General features: G+C 39.6%; 1 protein-coding gene across 1 annotated transcript; it reads right to left on the bottom strand.

The window, feature by feature from the left end:
• Positions 1–1,020: 1,020 nt before the first annotated feature.
• alkal2 (ALK and LTK ligand 2) lies at positions 1,021–6,824 on the bottom strand. Its single transcript, XM_021318891.2, has 6 exons — positions 6,014–6,824; positions 5,342–5,686; positions 5,123–5,176; positions 3,706–3,786; positions 3,503–3,583; positions 1,021–2,292 (listed from the first exon to the last, which is right to left on the bottom strand). The coding sequence occupies exons 2-5, from the start codon at positions 5,613–5,615 to the stop codon at positions 3,519–3,521; spliced, it is 474 nt and encodes a 157-aa protein (XP_021174566.2). The 5' UTR covers positions 5,616–5,686; positions 6,014–6,824; the 3' UTR covers positions 1,021–2,292; positions 3,503–3,518.
• Between the last annotated feature and the right edge of the window lie 10,518 nt (positions 6,825–17,342).

The raw sequence follows: 17,342 nt of genomic DNA, 5'->3' as shown, positions 1-17,342 counted from the left end.
TATCAATACAAATAACCCATTAGCCTCCTCATGGTAGACTTATGATTTCATCACAGTTGGAGACGAGGAGAGGGCTGTAAATCATTAAACATGGGGTGGGGTTCAAGGAAAGATGAACCATCTGCTTACTGGAGGGCTTCCACGCGTCAAAGAATGCCGTTCCAGAAAGGTCGGAGTTGTCCGTGCGTCTGTCAAAGTACATATTAGGGTCAACGTCCTGTTCGGCTTGGTGTAATTAAATTTCTCATCAAACGCTTTTCCTTTTTTTTTATTTCAACTATGCTATAAGCACAATTCAAGTGCCGAAAACAATATCAAAGGATTTTTTTTTGTAAAAATGGTGCACGCCCTCGAGACAGATACTGCATACAGGTTCAAGGGGAACCAGATAACTTTGTAGTGCACCAGCCAGGTGTTGCGAATTACAGCCAACTCCATCCAAAAGCTATTGGAGGAAATGTTCTCAAACCAACAGCACCTCAGCAAAACGGGCCTAAGGCCGCCACAGGTGGTTGATGTTTTTAATAGATTTCACAAAGGGTATAACTTTGCTAGATAGATTTTTCTCTGACAACCGTTGACAGCACGTTACATGGTCGTGTTAGCATGGAAAATGTTTCCTTTCCAGCACCTTTGTTCCTACTGCAGAACATCTGTAGGGTTTCCCAACATTTAAGGTCATAAAATGCACAGCTTTTGCATTCTGTGTCATTCCACTGATTTTATTTTTCAGATTTTGTCTCGTTACAGCCACAAACTTCAATTTCAGTTCAACGATTAATGGGTTTTCAAACATTTTTGGAAGTAATCTGAAATGTAGGGCTTTTTACTTTAAAGGTCGTTGCTCTGTTAAGGCCAGAAGAGCTCAATTTATGCTGAAATTAAATTGGACTCTATTTACTAATCAATGCAGTTGCAGAGCATTTTATTTCAGGGTCTCTGAAAGTAAAGGGACTAAGTACAAATGCACGCCACACCATTCAGAATTTTTAATTTTTTTAATTAAAAAACCATGTATCCTTTTCCTTACACATGTTAATTGTGTAACACTTTGTGTTGGTCTGTCACATGAGATCCCGACAAAATTATTGAAGTGTTTGGCTTTGCAAGGCACCTCATATAAAGTGAAGCAGTTGTGTGACTTAGCAGCCCCTTAGAGAGCTTTGTTCTTTTTAAGTGTCAGTGCAATAAAACATGGAGAAATATGCTCACTCACAATCTGGGCAGGGATCACATAAAAGTGATTTTGCAATGCTATTTCAAACGTAAAAAAAAAAAAAAAAAAGAAACTCCCTGGTCTCTCTCTGGTTTGAACTTTTTTTAGGATCTCCGTCTGAAGCAGCAGTGGGAATTTCAGCGGATCAGCTGTCCCAGGGCTCAGTCCAGTCATGCGCTAGATCAGGCAGCATTCCTCATTTTAAGATGGGACGCAAGAGAAAATACAGCACAGCAAAGACGAGTCATTTTTGTACCAATCTCATAATTTATTTAAATATATCTCACTTTTAAATATATATATATATATATATATAGATGTACACTTTTACACTTTTAATTCTTCCTATGGTTTTGTTTACCGTATGTACATTACACTCCAGGCTGAACCGATTGTGACCTATGCTTTATGTACCATTAAGCCTTTTTCACGGCTGTAATACATAAACATAGGCTTTACCACGCTGTACCAAGGGATAGTCTGTCCACAGGTTGGCTTAGGCTCACAGCCACCACTTGGGTTTTTGTTTTTGCAGGAACAACGTTCACGTAATAATTTAATGACAGTTCACTCTGAGCACAAGTGGGTGACACTATGGTGTCACCAGCTGGGGTTCGGTGAGAGCTTCTGTTTTAGATCGAGATAGTGCAGCAGAAGGGCCGAAGTCAACCTATGACAATAAAAAAGGGCAAAAATCGCTCAAAAAGAAAGTAATTCTTTGTTTTGTGTAAGCGACATCCTTTTGAATTCCAGCGCTGGGAGAAAAAAACTCCCCCACTTCGCTTATCTTCGGTAGTTTCTCCTCTCCAGTCTTCACAGTCTTTATCCTGGTCTGGGTTTTTCTTGCCTCGTTGCTCCCGCGTGAGGACAGCTAACCGTCGAGGCCCAGCCAAAGTGGTGATTGGCAGCAATTTTCACCTCAGCAGAAGGGACGCGAGTGAAGCAAAACGCTGCGCCTAAAGTCGGCCAGGCTGGTCAGATTCAGGCTTCCCTCTCAACGTCCAAGGCACTTTTTAACCAAAGTATTTTTTTTTGTTTGTCTCTTTTCTTCTGAAGTCCTCGTGATTGACTTCAACCTGCAAAACAAACAACAACAAAAAAAAAAAGGGGGGGAAAGGGAAGTGTCAGCACAGTCTTTAATCAGGTAAAACTATAAAAGTCCTGTATGATAAATGGGAAAACTTGATTTGCAACAGAACTGAAAGCACCACAAGGGCCTGCGTGTGTTCACACAGCCAGCATGCTAACACTAAGAACAAATAGCCGAGTGTCTCCTGAGCAGCATGATCTACGCTCTGAACCCAAGCCCAATTCATGCTGAGCTTTATGAGTCTTGACTGATTATGATCATTTGGTGTTTATACGTTTCTGGCGCAGCGGTGAGAAGCGCCACACTTACGAAGAGAAGCCGCAGTTTTAGGAATGTTCTGGGTCACGATGAAGGGTTGCACGTAAAAACGAAGCTGACTTTGATCCATTCTGCTTTTACAAGTTCTTGAGTTTGTTTTAGATCGTTTTATGTGCTGCTAAGATGATGTTTACCGCAAAACCTCTGGGAATTATTGTGTTAGTGTGTGGAGTCGTTTCCTGTGATATTTTAGAAGAAATTTTGTGGCCTTTTTTTTTTACAGTCAGATCATATGGAAACGTAAACCTAGGTGGTGTTGCTGATGAAGTGGTGAACATATCCTGAGTTTTGAGATGCGTTTTAGATACAAAACTGTTTGTTTTTTTAACCACAATGTTTTGACCTTCTCTGTGTCGTGCAAAATCGGGGTTTTCACAATTAACCAATGATCATCTGAGCAGAGCTCTCATGAGATTATATGAGGTCCTAAACAGACGTTGATTTAGGGCTACAAATCCTTGCTCACATAATTTATCCATAAATTAAACAGCAGTTAACAAAATTTACGGTCAAAATTATTTATCTATCTGACACATTTGTCCGGGCAGATGTCTTCAGAGTACAATGTTTCAATACAGACTCTCTAAAGTGGATTAGATAGCAGCTATTGTCAATTATTTCTTGACTAGTATGCTGTTTGTTACACAGACACAAGCTGCAGGATGATTTAACCCTCTGTAACATATCTAATAAACTGTGAATATTTTCCTCTGTGTCATTACTTTCAATCATTTAATGTTTTCCTCTACATGTAACTACAAATGGTAGGGTTTAAGGTCTATTTACTGTGTGAGAGACCTGAATGATCTAAGCAGCTGTGGCTATCTTATGCTTATGCCTTAGGCCGGCCATGTGTGTGAGTTGAAGCGTCGTAGCACCTTATGAGTGTGTCTGCTACCCCTCTGTGCACTGTGGGCTGCCTGCGAGCCGTGTGAGAAGTCGCGCACATCTTTTGAAGTCTGAGAAAAAGAAAACACAAAGAGAAAGACAGTGAGCGCTTTCTTTTCACACAGCATGTTGACGTTGGACAGTGATAGCTTTCCCCCCCTGGCGCAGGAGGTGGAGAGCAATCGTTGCTTACATGCAGGTAACGTGCAGTCTCTGGTGTGGTGGTAAAGCCTGTACGCGTTCTTCCTGCACTTGGAGCTGAACACGAGTGGACCTGACGGAGAAGGAGAGATAGTGGTCTTTGAGCACATTTCTGATCATTTTTATGCACTTGCATCAACATGTGTTTTACTCTATCTACTTTCATGTATGTTTGCCCATAAAAGTGGTGCCACCAAGTGGGCAGGGGTGAGACGAGGGCAAAAAGGCTGGCAGAGTTACAGCATTTTGAAAATCAGTAACTACACATCTTGTGAGGGCTAGAAAAAGCATATGCTAACTAATATTTAAGGTTCTGTTTTGTTTTTGGTGTGAAAGTACCAGATAACATGAAACTGTGTACGGCAAACCATTAGGGCCAAATATTGGCCCTTTTTTTTCAACCTGTCTGGTAAAAAAATAAAATAAATAAATTGGTTGCTGTATTTTACATGAGTTCAAGGTTGTTTACCTTCATCTGAGAAGTGATTAAAAAAAAGTGATAAGTTTGATGAGCTTTGGAAAAAGTGGCATCCAAGAACCATGAAGAATGCCATTTTTTCCTTCATGAGCAGCCAAAAGAATGAGGATGATTGTGTCATTTTGTCTTTGCTCAGCTCAGCAGTGACTGCGGGAGAAAATGTGATTGATGTTTATTATGCAGTTAAGAACGAAAGCTGTTTATGAGCGGCAGGAAACGTGTGTTTGAAGAAACCTTGTTTTCTTAAAAAAAATAAAAATAAAAACAAGGTTTCATCCCATCATTGAGCAGCACTTTTTATGCTACGCAGCTCGGCACTGAACACTGAGAATTCTTTTTTTCCAATTTCTAATTTCTTTACCAAACAGGTTGATATTTATTATTAATGACATGCTGTACTCGAAAGCCTCTACAAAGCCAGTCACCAACCTTTTTGAGACTGGGAGCTACTTTATCGGTACTGTGTCATACGAAGGGCGACCTATACTGACCTTTGAACAATAAGAGTCCAAGCTCACCTTAACTTTACGTAAATATAAATATGTTGACATGCTTTTATCATTTTTAAATCTATATAAATACAAGTATGATTAAAAAGTAAGCAAAACTGAATAAAATAGCATTTAAAATGCAGCTCTCTGGAGGATATTTTTTTGAACAGGCTTGAGGGCACCACATATCGTCCTAGGGGGCTACCTGGTGCCCACGGGCACCATGTTGGTGACCCCTGCTCTAGAAAGTGTTGTACGGGGTGGCCAGATGAGGGCAGCAGTAGTGCCAAAACCGGAAGCTATATCAGGAGTTATATTTTGGTACATTACTAGGGCTGAACTTAAACAGGAAGTAGCCAAACGATAATAGGCACAAATGGCTTGCCATAAAGTCTGGAAACGCATCTTAATAAAAAGGGAACCTTTTCCAAAGCTCTTACCTGTGAAATATCTAATTATTCTCTCTTTCATTTTAAAATCTGTGGGTGATAAAGCTGCGGAAAGACAGAAAAAAAGAGAGAAGAGAGGTATAGAATAATTAAAGGCGGTCTCAAGTATCACAAGGACAAAAACTTATGTTTTAAGCCACACTATTATTATAAAAGAACATTTGAAGGACTAGCAGGCGAGAGATCCATCTCCACGGGCCAGCCACTCACCCAGAGCCTGGTTCCCTTTGTCCGCTTTGCCGCGGGATTCCCTCTGTTCTCCCGACGCGCTGCCCACCGCCCGCGGCGTCAGCGGGGCTTCCGTTCTCGCGGCGTGTCGCCCCCGGCTCTCCTCCACGTGCTTCATGATCTCCACCATCCGCCTCAAGCTCCGCCGCGCGTCTCCGCCGGCCGCGGCGGTGGGCGCGCTCTCGCCGCAGTGCTCGGTCAGAGTGCACATCAGTAACAGCAGTCCCACAATAACGGGTTTGCGCGGTGCGCTCATAGCTCCAGTGTAGTGAGGAAAGTGGAAGGTGGATGTAAGGAGGAAAGTGAACTTTTATTCTCTTCGGACACCTGAGGGATAAGATCAAAGAGGAAATTTCAAGTCTTGGCGCGCTTAAAAAACCCCATACTCACGTTATTTATAATCCTATACTCGTATAATAATGCAACTTAATTACATGACGAGGAACTAAAACTCAAATAAGAAAGGACACTTCATGTAGGGTTAGCTGAAACATCTTAGCGAAACCAATAAATCATAAAATATAGTATACTAACCTATCTTTCTTATTTTGTTAATATAAGTGTTGAAAAATTAACAGTATTTTAAAACTATTTGTATATGTGACTTGTAAAAAGGGGGAAAAAAGCATTTTAGTTGTGTGAAAGAATCATTACCTTTTCAAAGTTCCCTTATTTTATGAATGCGTCCGGTGCGTCCTGCCAAAAACGATGCTCATGTGCGCAACTTCACGTCCTGTTCCGAAAAGTGTTCTCTTTAAAACAAAACAAACAAACAAAAAAAAAAAACACTCGGTTCCTATATGTGAAGGATTAAAGCTACTGAAGTCATAGGAGTGATCGCTGAGGGTCGGTGATCAACCTCCAAACGCCGGCATTCGGAGCGCAAAGAAAGAGTGCGCAAAAAGAAGAAGCCGATATCGTCCGGTGTGGCGCTCCAAGTTCCAAGTTTGCCCTCTCTTGTGCGTCCAGTCGCTTTTTATTCTATCTCCCCGACGGCGGGGGAACTGTCCCCTGTGGACTACTCCACCAGATTATGTGGTAATTATAGGAAGCATTACCTGAAGAGGAGAGTTAACACGAGTTGTCCGACCATCCATTGACCAGTGTGTCAAGTTTACTGAGGCCCCCCTCCCTCTCCTCCTTTCCGTTACTCCATTTATCTGTGCGATATACGCGGTTACAGGAAGCGTCTGTCCTCCACTAATACTTCCACTGAAATTTCCAATCAGCCCAGCGTGCAGTGCAGATGCAGCACATCTTAGTGGAAATGCTCCCATATCCTTCTTGGGATCCTCATAACCTCATTTAGAGCCATTGCGCCCTTTACATCCATCATGGAAAATTGAAACCCAATTATGCACCTTTTAAGGGACGGTTCTTTGAAAATTGATTGTTTTGTTTTAAATTTGTTGCCAGTTGTTCCACGTCAGTGCAGCCTGTTGAGGTTTGTCCTCGCTGGAGAATAGTTTGCACTGGCCTGCTGCTGGGGCTGGAACAGCTTTCTTAAAAGTCGGGGCGTGCAAGTGGCTCCCACGCCCACCACTTCAAATCTCACAAACCTGCTAGGGGGTGGTGGGGGTGGACAGATCTTTAAAAAAGAAATATGCATTCAACTCAACTTGTGCTTAAGAGAAAGCAGGTTACAAATAGTTTACCTGTATAGGGGGATCTTGTACTCTTAATGAAACTCACTCAAACTTCTGGCGCATAGTTTGCTATTTTTGTCATAGTCGGATTACAGAATGATGTGGTGGCAGTCTGGGTATTTCACAGCACAGCTCAGCGAGGAAACGTCCTTGTAGCCCTGCTTGAAAGAAAAAAAAAACTCGGTGCTGAAAGGACAGCGCACTGTCACCATTCACCAAACTTCTGCTTTGAACAAAGCCACTCTCTGTGCGTTTTTGCATTCCTGGCCAAGGGCGTCTCCAGAAAGTTTTTAAAGGGGTGGCCAGTATTGTAGTGGCCTGCGATGACAGATGACCCTATACCAAAAATGATGACAAAGCATAGGTGATATCTGGTTTCCCTGCTGATTCACACCGCCATCGGGATATTTGAACCCGTTTTATTGGGAATTAGTGGTCAAACTCATTTCAAGGAACTCCAGTGACACAGGGCAGATTTGTTTTCAAATGAGCAGATATTACCAGATAGATAGATAGATAGATAGATAGATAGATAGATAGATAGATAGATAGATAGATAGATAGATAGATAGATAGATAGATAGATAGATAGATAGATAGATAGATAGATAGATAGATAGATACATAGATAGATAGATAGATAGATAGATAGATAGATAGATAGATAGATAGATAGATAGATAGATAGATAGATAGATAGACAGATAGATACTTAGATACATAGATAGATACATAGATAGATAGATAGACAGATAGATACATAGATACATAGATAGATACATAGATAGATAGATAGATAGACAGATAGATACATAGATACATAGATAGATACATAGATAGATGTAAAAAATTGTAGTTTAAGTTCTGCTTAGGAACATAAACATCAGGACAAATATGCATGAAAACTTTAGTAGTTTCAGCAGGGGGCGTCATTCTGCAATTGCTGCACACCCTCATGCTGTTTACATTTGCACATCCTCAGCAGCGCACTGAGCCAGCATGTTTGGGGGAATTTGACTCATGAAACATTTCCATACAAATGGATAATCAAAGTGCCATCATGAAAACCGATGAGATCGAATTACACCACAGAATGCACGTCTGCTTTGTTGATCAGCTGCGTGCCTTGCATCACATTCCATTTTAACAGATTGCCCTCGCTGGACTCACTGTGCAGCACACATAGAAGAGGTTTAAGGTTATAAAACTCAAAAAAAAAAAAAAAAAAAAAAAAAAAGATAAAACACGTTTGAGGCACCTAGGTGGGAAACTTGGTCTGAACTTTGCATAAGGAGAAAAAAAACAACAACTCAGATGAGCATTGTGTTGGCTCAGATCCCAGGCGAAGGCAAGCAAAGTTCATGTGTTCATGGATGGTAATATTCTGAGTGAGTAAAAAGACCATAAAGACTCCTCTAACCATGCATTTTGGCACTTTGCCTGCAGTTCGCCCCAGCTGGGAATGTCGAGAAATCCATCCTTCTTCTCATCATGTCAACATGTCTTTGGGTCACATTTTTACAAACAGCAGAAGTTAATAGATACTTGAAATGTGTACCATTTGCATGCACAAATGACCTCACTTAACCCCGTTAATAGCCTCGGTCAGCTTTCCTTAGTGGTCACAAGTGAACGCTCTGCCATGTTTCATTCAGTGACTTAGGCTCATGTGAGTTTAAGTGAACCACAGATGTTAAAACCTCCCAGATGCTATATGCCGCTGTTGCTTCTTTCAACATACTGCTTGTGACACTTTCCATTTCCAAATGACCTCTCTCACCTCTTTGCAGCTTAACCGCTTTGTCATGAGAGAATGTTATCACCTTCACAAGAACGGGATTATTTCTTGTCAAAGTTAATTCCTTTTTTTTTGACTTTGAGAAAAAAAAAAGGATGATTCATCCGGTCATAAATGCTGTTTTTTTTTTTTTTTTTTTTTTTTTACATTTGAAGGAGTTGGCTAAACTCTCATCACTAATGATTATGACTTTTAAAGTGAGGTCTGGGCTTGAAAATGCATTTACTAAATTAGGTGAAAACGGAAAACATGTACTTTCAGTTTCTCAAAGGAATTGGTGCTTGATAAAAGAAACAAACATCTGTGGAAAGAATGATCTGAGAAACTGATGTTTTCTTCCTTTATTTCTCTTTTTCTTTTTTTCCAAGTTTAAAAAATCTGGATGTGAATCTCAAACAATCACAGTGGAATGCAATAGTTTTTTCACAAACATGCAATATACCCATGAGAATTTGCGCAGGCAATATACCCAATCATTATCACAAACGGCGTTTGGTATTGTTAATTAATTGTTTGAACAGTTTATTCATTTTAGGGTGAACTACTATTGCTATGAATAATGTCAGAGATTTTTTGAAGCAAGAATTGGAAGGTAGGCTGCCCCCTGTTGGTTGGGGTCCAATCTCTGCCTAAAGCGGAAAGAGTATTTTGGTGTCTTGTTCAGGAACGATGGTGGGATAGAACGAGAGATGGACAAACGGATTGGGGCTTCTTTGGCAATAACGCAGGCGGTGATGATAGAGCTGGGCCAAAAAGCAAAGCCCTCATTTATAGTGGCGAGACTTAGTTAACTCCTCCAAACATTGTTCATGTTGTTGTGAGCAAATGGGTCAATCTTTGGCTCATTTAACCATAATGCTCAGAAAGGCATTCATATTATTCATATGTTCAGCCGCAAATTTCTGTTGAGCTCAAAGGAGCGGGAGCTCTTTTCCATTTCAATAACCTCTCACAGTCCAAGACGTAAAACTTGTGGTGCTTGAACTGACAGCTGTGGCCAGTTTCCAGTTCATGGCAGGCTAGAGCCTGGGTGGTTCTTTGTTTTTTTATGAATGCTCTGATAAAGGCAGTGCGCAGACACTCTAGCTAAAAAGGAAAAACCTGAGTAATGTGTGCCTCAGCCGACATTGGCAATAAGTGATAAACAGTAATAAACAATAAGAGTGCTCCAATAGCCAACCAGAATTATGCAATAATCTTATTGATAGCATCAAAAAATAGCATAGTTTCTTTCTATTATCTATTTGCCATTCAAGCCCATGAAGACTACATGTAAACCTTTGAATGTAAGTGTTTCGATCAGTCAAAAAGAAACTCATCATAGCATTTGGAGACACAATGCATTTTTTTCAAGATTTGAATTTTTGTATTTGTTTGTTTTGTACAATGGGAGTTCCCTTATGTTATTTAGGGTACTTTGACTTTATGTTAATTTAAAAACTATAGAAATCTCTGAGCTTTAAAATTTAAAGAATGCTTACATCATGTTTGACATGACATTGTTTTGTCTTCACTTTGTCAAATATTGTCCTTTTATTTAACAAAAAAAATCTATTTTGATTAGCTGACACTCTAAAATACTGACAAAACTCTTCCATGTTATTTGACCCACGTATTTTGTCCTAGACTTTGTCACGGCCACATGGAATCTTGGCTTTCACTTACAACATTATTTCTCTGTATTGTGTGACATCACCTTACGATGCTACCCTAGACTGTTTCAAATCAATCCTGGAGTCTCTGCTTTCACTTGTGACATCATCTGTCAATAATGGATGACATATATATATATACTTTTATTTGAGAGATGAGAACATCTCTTTATTCTTAATTTAAAAAAAAACTCTTAAATCTTTAATTTGCTGAACTATTCTATAAACACAGAAATCCTGATCTTCAGTCATCAACACGCCACAACATTTCCCACCCAGAAATGTGTTGTTGTTTCCTGGAGCAAGTTTCCGTGCATCACATCGCTTGCCATGTGTTTTAGAGTAGAGCAAGTTTTCTAATTGCAAGAGTAATTCCTTCCCAAAGGCAGGGGATTATTTCTCTTTGCCCACCTTTTCTCCACCTCTTCCCGCTCAGTATTATAACCAGCTTGTTGGGCCAGCTAGAATTGTCAGTCTGCATTCTGATGGCACACCCTATGAGCAGAACATTCAGAAACAATGCTTGGGATAAGATATAGGGAACATACCAAGTCATAAACAATTAATTAAATAAATAAACAAATTATAGTAACTTTGGCAGTTTCTTTGGCATGCTGAATGCAACATCGGGGCCAACTACTGACTGTGATGGTGATTATTCTTATACTAGAGCTTAGAGTTTATCAAATCTGTATTCATCAAAGGGTCCAAAATGTTCTCACTGGGATTCATGATCAAGAGAATTTCTTGGCTGTGAGTTTAGAATTTCACTATAATAATCCTTGAGCGACTTCACTATTGCTTTTGCTTTTTTGCTTTTGCGCCATGGTGCTAGACAATGGGCAGATAAGGGCTGTGTAATTAACAAATTTGTATTATACCATTAATGTTTTAACAGAAATGTTTTTTTAGCTCTTGCCACAAGGCCACCAACCCAATATTTTGAGGGCAAAACACATTGGCAGCGGGAATAAAAACGACAAACCTTACGTAAGCCTTCCTCACTTGCAGTTGAAACTTTTACCTCAAAAGTTTTTGTCATCTGAAAAACTTTGATTCATGCATAAAACACTTGGAAGCAATTTTCTTTCATGGTCCCTTTCAACTGTTTTATGCAATCCTGGCATCATGGTTTCCTTGGAGGCAACCAAACAAAAGAGAATTTTCCGTTTTTCTGATTACGAAATGTGATTTTACAACGGCTTAAAACCTTTGCGTTTGCATATGAAACGACTGCACTGAAAAGAAGTGGATTTAGAACCACGAGCAACAGCAGAAATACATTTGATGGGTTTTGATATAAAGTCAACATTTTAGTGTATTTGGAATAAATACATTTGATCAACCTATTCAGCAACCTAAAAAGAGCATGATTATTTTCCACAAAGGCTGCAAAATACTTGTCTCAAAATTAAAACCTTGACTGTACCAGAAACACAAACAGCTGGATAGCTGAACAAAGGTTTAATGATCTTTGTGAAATAACAAAAGACATATTTTTAACTGTGAAAAAAGGTGGCGCAAAAGCAAAGATTAAAAAAAGATTTAATGATGACGTTCAGCCACAGCCAAAATCTGACTTGCAGATCATTATTATGTTCATCATCCTGACCCTTACAATAATACAACCGTACTGTTCAAGTGTGTGTGTGTGTGTGTGTGTGTGTGTGTGTGTGTGTGTGTGTGTGTGTGTGTGTGTGGGTCTGTTGTATTACCGGTTGAATATAATTTAGTCCCAAAGAGAGATGAAAAGCAGGCAACAAGTCTCGATTTCACCCCTGACCCTGTGAATACTCCTTCTGGAGAGACGAAAGGATTTATTTACCTTTTATCAACAATTGAGGCCAAAATTATTCATACCCCTGGAAGTTTTAGGTTTAAAGTTATATTTTCACTATACCAACAGGTTTTTTTCTGGGTAAAAGTGATATCGACGTTGTGTAGGGACCCCGCCAGATTTCCGACTTAAATTGGACAGAGAATCTGTAAAGGGAGCTAAAGATTAGGGTGATGGCCAGCAGGAACCTCAAAGACTTGGAACTTATCAAATAGAAAAAGCACAAAATACAAGTGGGAAATATGTAAAAAGCTGGTCAGTATTTCTAGAAAGGGTTTGACTGCTGTTATACCAATTTTTGTGTTGATTATTAAGAAGGGTATAAATAATTACTGGCATGCTGTGTTTTATCTAAATGTAAATAAAAACAGATATGCTTGTTCTGTTAAAAATTCCCACTCCTGTTACCTTGTTTTATTATGTTTTGGGAGATACTTGTCAAATTTTCAACCAAAAAACAAACTTTGTAGTTTGTTGAAAATAGAATAGGATCTAAATCTACTAGTGGTATTATTCATTTTAGGCTTCAATTACTATGGTAGCGTCTTCCAATATTTACGAGAGGCTTTGCTGTATGAAATCAGTTATCTCTCAAGACACAAATACTATATCAATAACTGGATAAGACATTTGAAAATAATGTTTTGAATATTGAATATGATTTTATAAAAACAAAAGGACGTTGCATATTATTGCATATTTTCTTTTACATTATCCAATCCCAAATACGAAGTCAGAACAGTGTGGGAATTATTAATCTAAACAGCATGTAGTGATTCCCAAGTGACTCAGTTCATTGATGTTTCTTTTATTGCAGAACACATATTTCAAGGTATCTTGAACTTATTTTTTGTTTTTCAAACAAATCATACGCTTGTATTCATGATTTGATGAATACGCTATCTATAAATAAAAAGGGTCAGCGTTCAGCTCTAAAAAGCTCGTCTCTTGCCACAACAGTTTCCATGATCTGGGTTAGGGAGCCATCTTAGCGTATTTGTTATTGAGCAAACCTCGTGAAGGGAGACGTTTTTCACACTCAGTTTTATAGGAAGGTCTCTAGTCAAATACAGAGAACAATGCAATGTTGTTTTTTTTCTCTTTTTTTTTTTGCAGTTTAGGAACTTCGTCATTCTGGTTTTTTTTTTGTTTGTTTGTTTGTTTTTACAAATAAACGCTTTGGGCAAAGGCCAAATTCCCCTCCAAAAGATTGCAGGTCACTGAATTAAGCATCTATCCATTACAATCACAAGCAAATGACCTCCATTTAGGTTGAAAATAGATTTTACAATTTAACGTCTCACAGACCACTTGAAATGGTGTGATAGGATTTTTATTTTAAAAATGTCTACTTTTGCTTCAAGTTCACAATTAGGGGCTACTTTCCTTATCCTAATTGGTATGAGACACATTAAAACTTGTAGTTGTAGGACGCCAAAATATGAATATATAATATATATAATATTTTATTAATATGTTTGTAAGATACTGCAATTTTTTTCTATTAAACGTTTTTTTCATATTTTAGGTCTATATAGAGAAAATATGTTAGAATAAAGAAAATATGCGATTAAAGTTTTTTAACTCTTGAAATGTACAGTTTGTCACAAAGCTCTATTTTTGGGAATGAGCGTACCATTTTGCTGTTTTAACTAGAGCAGGCATCTGCTGATTGTGTTTTTGGACTGTGAGCATTGAGGAACTGCTGAATGTATGGCCTGTTGCTTTATTTGTTTTGACATTATTTACATTAATGTTTAAACAAGTGGTTTAAATACTATCAGGGGAAAATGTTGCTCTCTTTCCTGTCAGACGTGTGATTGCTTTAAGGTTGTTAATGTTTTTCATTACTCATCCACTTTAGGTATCAAACCAGAGTTTAATCAAAAGTGAAATTTAATTCAGAAAGGGACTGTTTACAGTCATCTATAAGTTTCCTGAATGCTCACTGGATTCAGTGCGTCTATTGTGCAGAGAAGTAGACGCTGTGTTTGACTGACAGTTTCCAGAAGGATCTAAAGGATATAAGTATGTTTCCCAGTAAGGGTCAGTCAATTTCTAAATGTAATAAGTTACAGCTACACGCAATTGTAATTGGTTTAAGGTGTTTTTCAAACTCAATAAGCTTTAAATAACTATCCGATGTCAAAAATGAAAAATGAGTCCACGCATTCTGATTACAAAATGACAAGTTGCAAATGGTTGCAATTTTGGCACAGCTAAGCAAATACAATTTTTCATCTAAAACTGCCAAATGGAGGCAATCTGTTAACTCTAAGCCCCAAAGTGAGGTTAAGGCTGCAAAGAGGAGAAAGTGCAGCCGCTTGATCCGGATGCGCAAAGGTTGGAATTTTGTTGTGCAGGCATAAATACTTCTTTAACAGGCAGCAATTTTATTTTCAATAGTATGTAACAAGTGGCGAGGAGGAGCAGGCAGGGGGCAAGGATATTGATGTTAACAAGAGTTTGTTTTAAAGAAAAGCCAATGTCTTAATTAAGAGCAGGGTCATTTTCCTTCAATGCAATCTCTCAGTCATCATGGACAACACCAGTGAGCTGTTAAAGAGCACCAGGAACCAGATAGTAGCGCTGGACAAGGCTTCAAATGGGCCACAAAACCATCTGTAAGACGCTTGGTGAGGATCTGGCAACTGCTTGTGTGATTATTTGGAAACTGGAGAAATCTAAAATGATCAGTAATCTGGTAATACTGAACTGTAATGTATGTAAATCTTTCAGGGTCCCGCTATAAAAAACACATGTACATTTTAGATCTGGCAGTGAGCACCTGAATGAGTTGATAAGGCTTGGTGAACAGCGCTAATGTCCGATGGAGCTAAAATTGAGCTCTCTGGCATCAACTCAACCCAGTGTGTTTGCATGGAGTGCTGAAAATGACCAGAAAAATGCCATCTCCACAGTCAGGAACGGAGGTGGAAACATTATGATTTGAGGCAATTTATTTGATAACAGCATAAAACAACTTAACTGCATTCAGTGCCCAATGCCCAACAAATGAGATTAGCGTCAAAGACCTGAATTGTTGGAGACATACATATCCTAGTGTCCATGGTCTCATGAAACTGAAATTGAAGATGTAATAAGTACAGTTAAAAAAAAAAGGCCATGGTGTTGTTGTTTTTTAGTGAGGCCCCTGTGCAATGGATGACAGAAGAAGGTTAAAATGGTTTCTTGACAGAGGAGAAAAAATTAAAAGGTTTCATCCAGGTTTGGGAGCGGTTTCCAAGATGACACCTATAGGTGGTTGTTGTATGGGTGATGTGGTAATTTGTAATGAGTGATGATTTTGGTGTGTGAAGAGGTCCAGGTGGCGGATCCAGGGAGGAGCAACCAGAGGAGCAACCAGAGGAGCAATCTGTGGAGCGGTGGAGATATTCTCCGAAGGAGATCCAGAGGTGAGTTCACCAGTGAATTCCAGGAAACGAGGAGGCAGAGGACTAAAGACCAGGAGACAGAATGTGGACTGGAGTACGAGTTTGTTCCTGGAATGAGTACACAAAAGGTGAGCTAAGAACATTTAGAGTTAAGCGCAACAAAGCAGAGGAGGTCTGATTACCCCTTTAAAGGTCAGAACAGTCTGGTATCTGCCTCAGTGGATCCACTTCTTTTTAAACTCCTCCTGATTGGATTAAAATGTGCTCAGATGTGAGAACACGCCTACCGGTCACACCCTGCAGTCAGGGAGGTAAGGTGCACGGACGGACGGACAGATGGACGGACGGACACACACGCACACACACACACACACACCTGTGGATCTGAAGAAAAAAGGTAAACCTTGTCAACCTGAGACCACTATACCAATGGAGAAGTACACAGAGGTTTAAAGTCATAAAAGAAAAAATCTGTGTTTTTAAAGAGTGCATTTCAAATTGATTTTCAACACTGTGAGAAAGGCTTTAGTGCGAATTCAGTCAGTGAAACCACCTTCCACCAATCTAAAACATCCATCTCATCCTGGTATTGTCTGCACAAGCTCCTACCAAAGATGTCCTGCCTAATCTTTCTGCAGACTTTGTGCATTTTCTGTTTGTTGTCGTCTGAGAGAGTGTCCCTAAATGTGTTTGCTTGTTGCACAACTGAATTTAAATGAATGATTATCAGTGGTGATTCCCTTCAGCTGCTCTATTATTCAGGGGTCGCCACAGCGAGTCATTACAACTTGCACACAGACTTGCCAGAGTTTTTACACCAGATGTCCTTTCTGACGCAACCTAGATTTGAACCCCGGTAAACCCCCCCTTCTCCCCGTATCAAAAACATGGAGTTAACCCGCTACACAACCAAAGACGGACTAAATTACTGAGTTTCAATTAAGAGTCTTGGAATTTTAGGAGAAGCCAGTAAGGCTACGTTCACACTGCAGCCTGAAGTGACCCAATTCAGATTTTTTTGCCCATATGTGACCTGTATCTGATCTTTTTATGACAGCCTGATCAACACAGATCGGATTTTTTCATATGCGACCCAGGCCGCTTGGATATGTGGTCCTGAATCCGATACGTATCTGATCTTTTCAAATGCGACCTGTGTCTGTACGGCCGGGTCGCATTTATCCGACCTGTACGTCACGATACTCGACAAACGTCACTATTCTGCTTCCTGCTATGCAGAAGCGGGAAGAAAGACGACACCCATAGCGGACTACAATGAGGAGAGCAGTCAGTGAAGAAAAAGCTCCGGTTAGAAAATAAATTAATGACCGCAAAATGTGCAGCAGCATTATAATCCATGTTTACTTCTGCAAACACTGAGGACGCTTGCTACGTGTGACGTCATCGCGTCCTCGAGTGCGCATGCGGGACACTTAGGTTGAACGCATTCAGTTCACACAGGAGATCACATACAAGTCGCATATACTTGGAAATGTGAACGGACACGCAAAAAAATCCAATTTCACAAAAAAATCGGAATTGAGCATTAAGACCTGCAGTGTGAACGTAGTCTTTAGGCACCTATGAAAAATTGTCTTTGGAAATACATTCTGGTTTTTGACTAGCAGAAACTTTGGAAACCATTCACTGTGATT

This window comes from Fundulus heteroclitus, chromosome 15 (genome assembly GCF_011125445.2).
Source record: "Fundulus heteroclitus isolate FHET01 chromosome 15, MU-UCD_Fhet_4.1, whole genome shotgun sequence".
Taxonomy (NCBI): Eukaryota; Metazoa; Chordata; class Actinopteri; order Cyprinodontiformes; family Fundulidae; genus Fundulus; species Fundulus heteroclitus.
The sequence above is the reverse complement of the archived record's forward strand: the minus strand, read 5'-3'. Positions and strand labels throughout refer to the sequence as shown.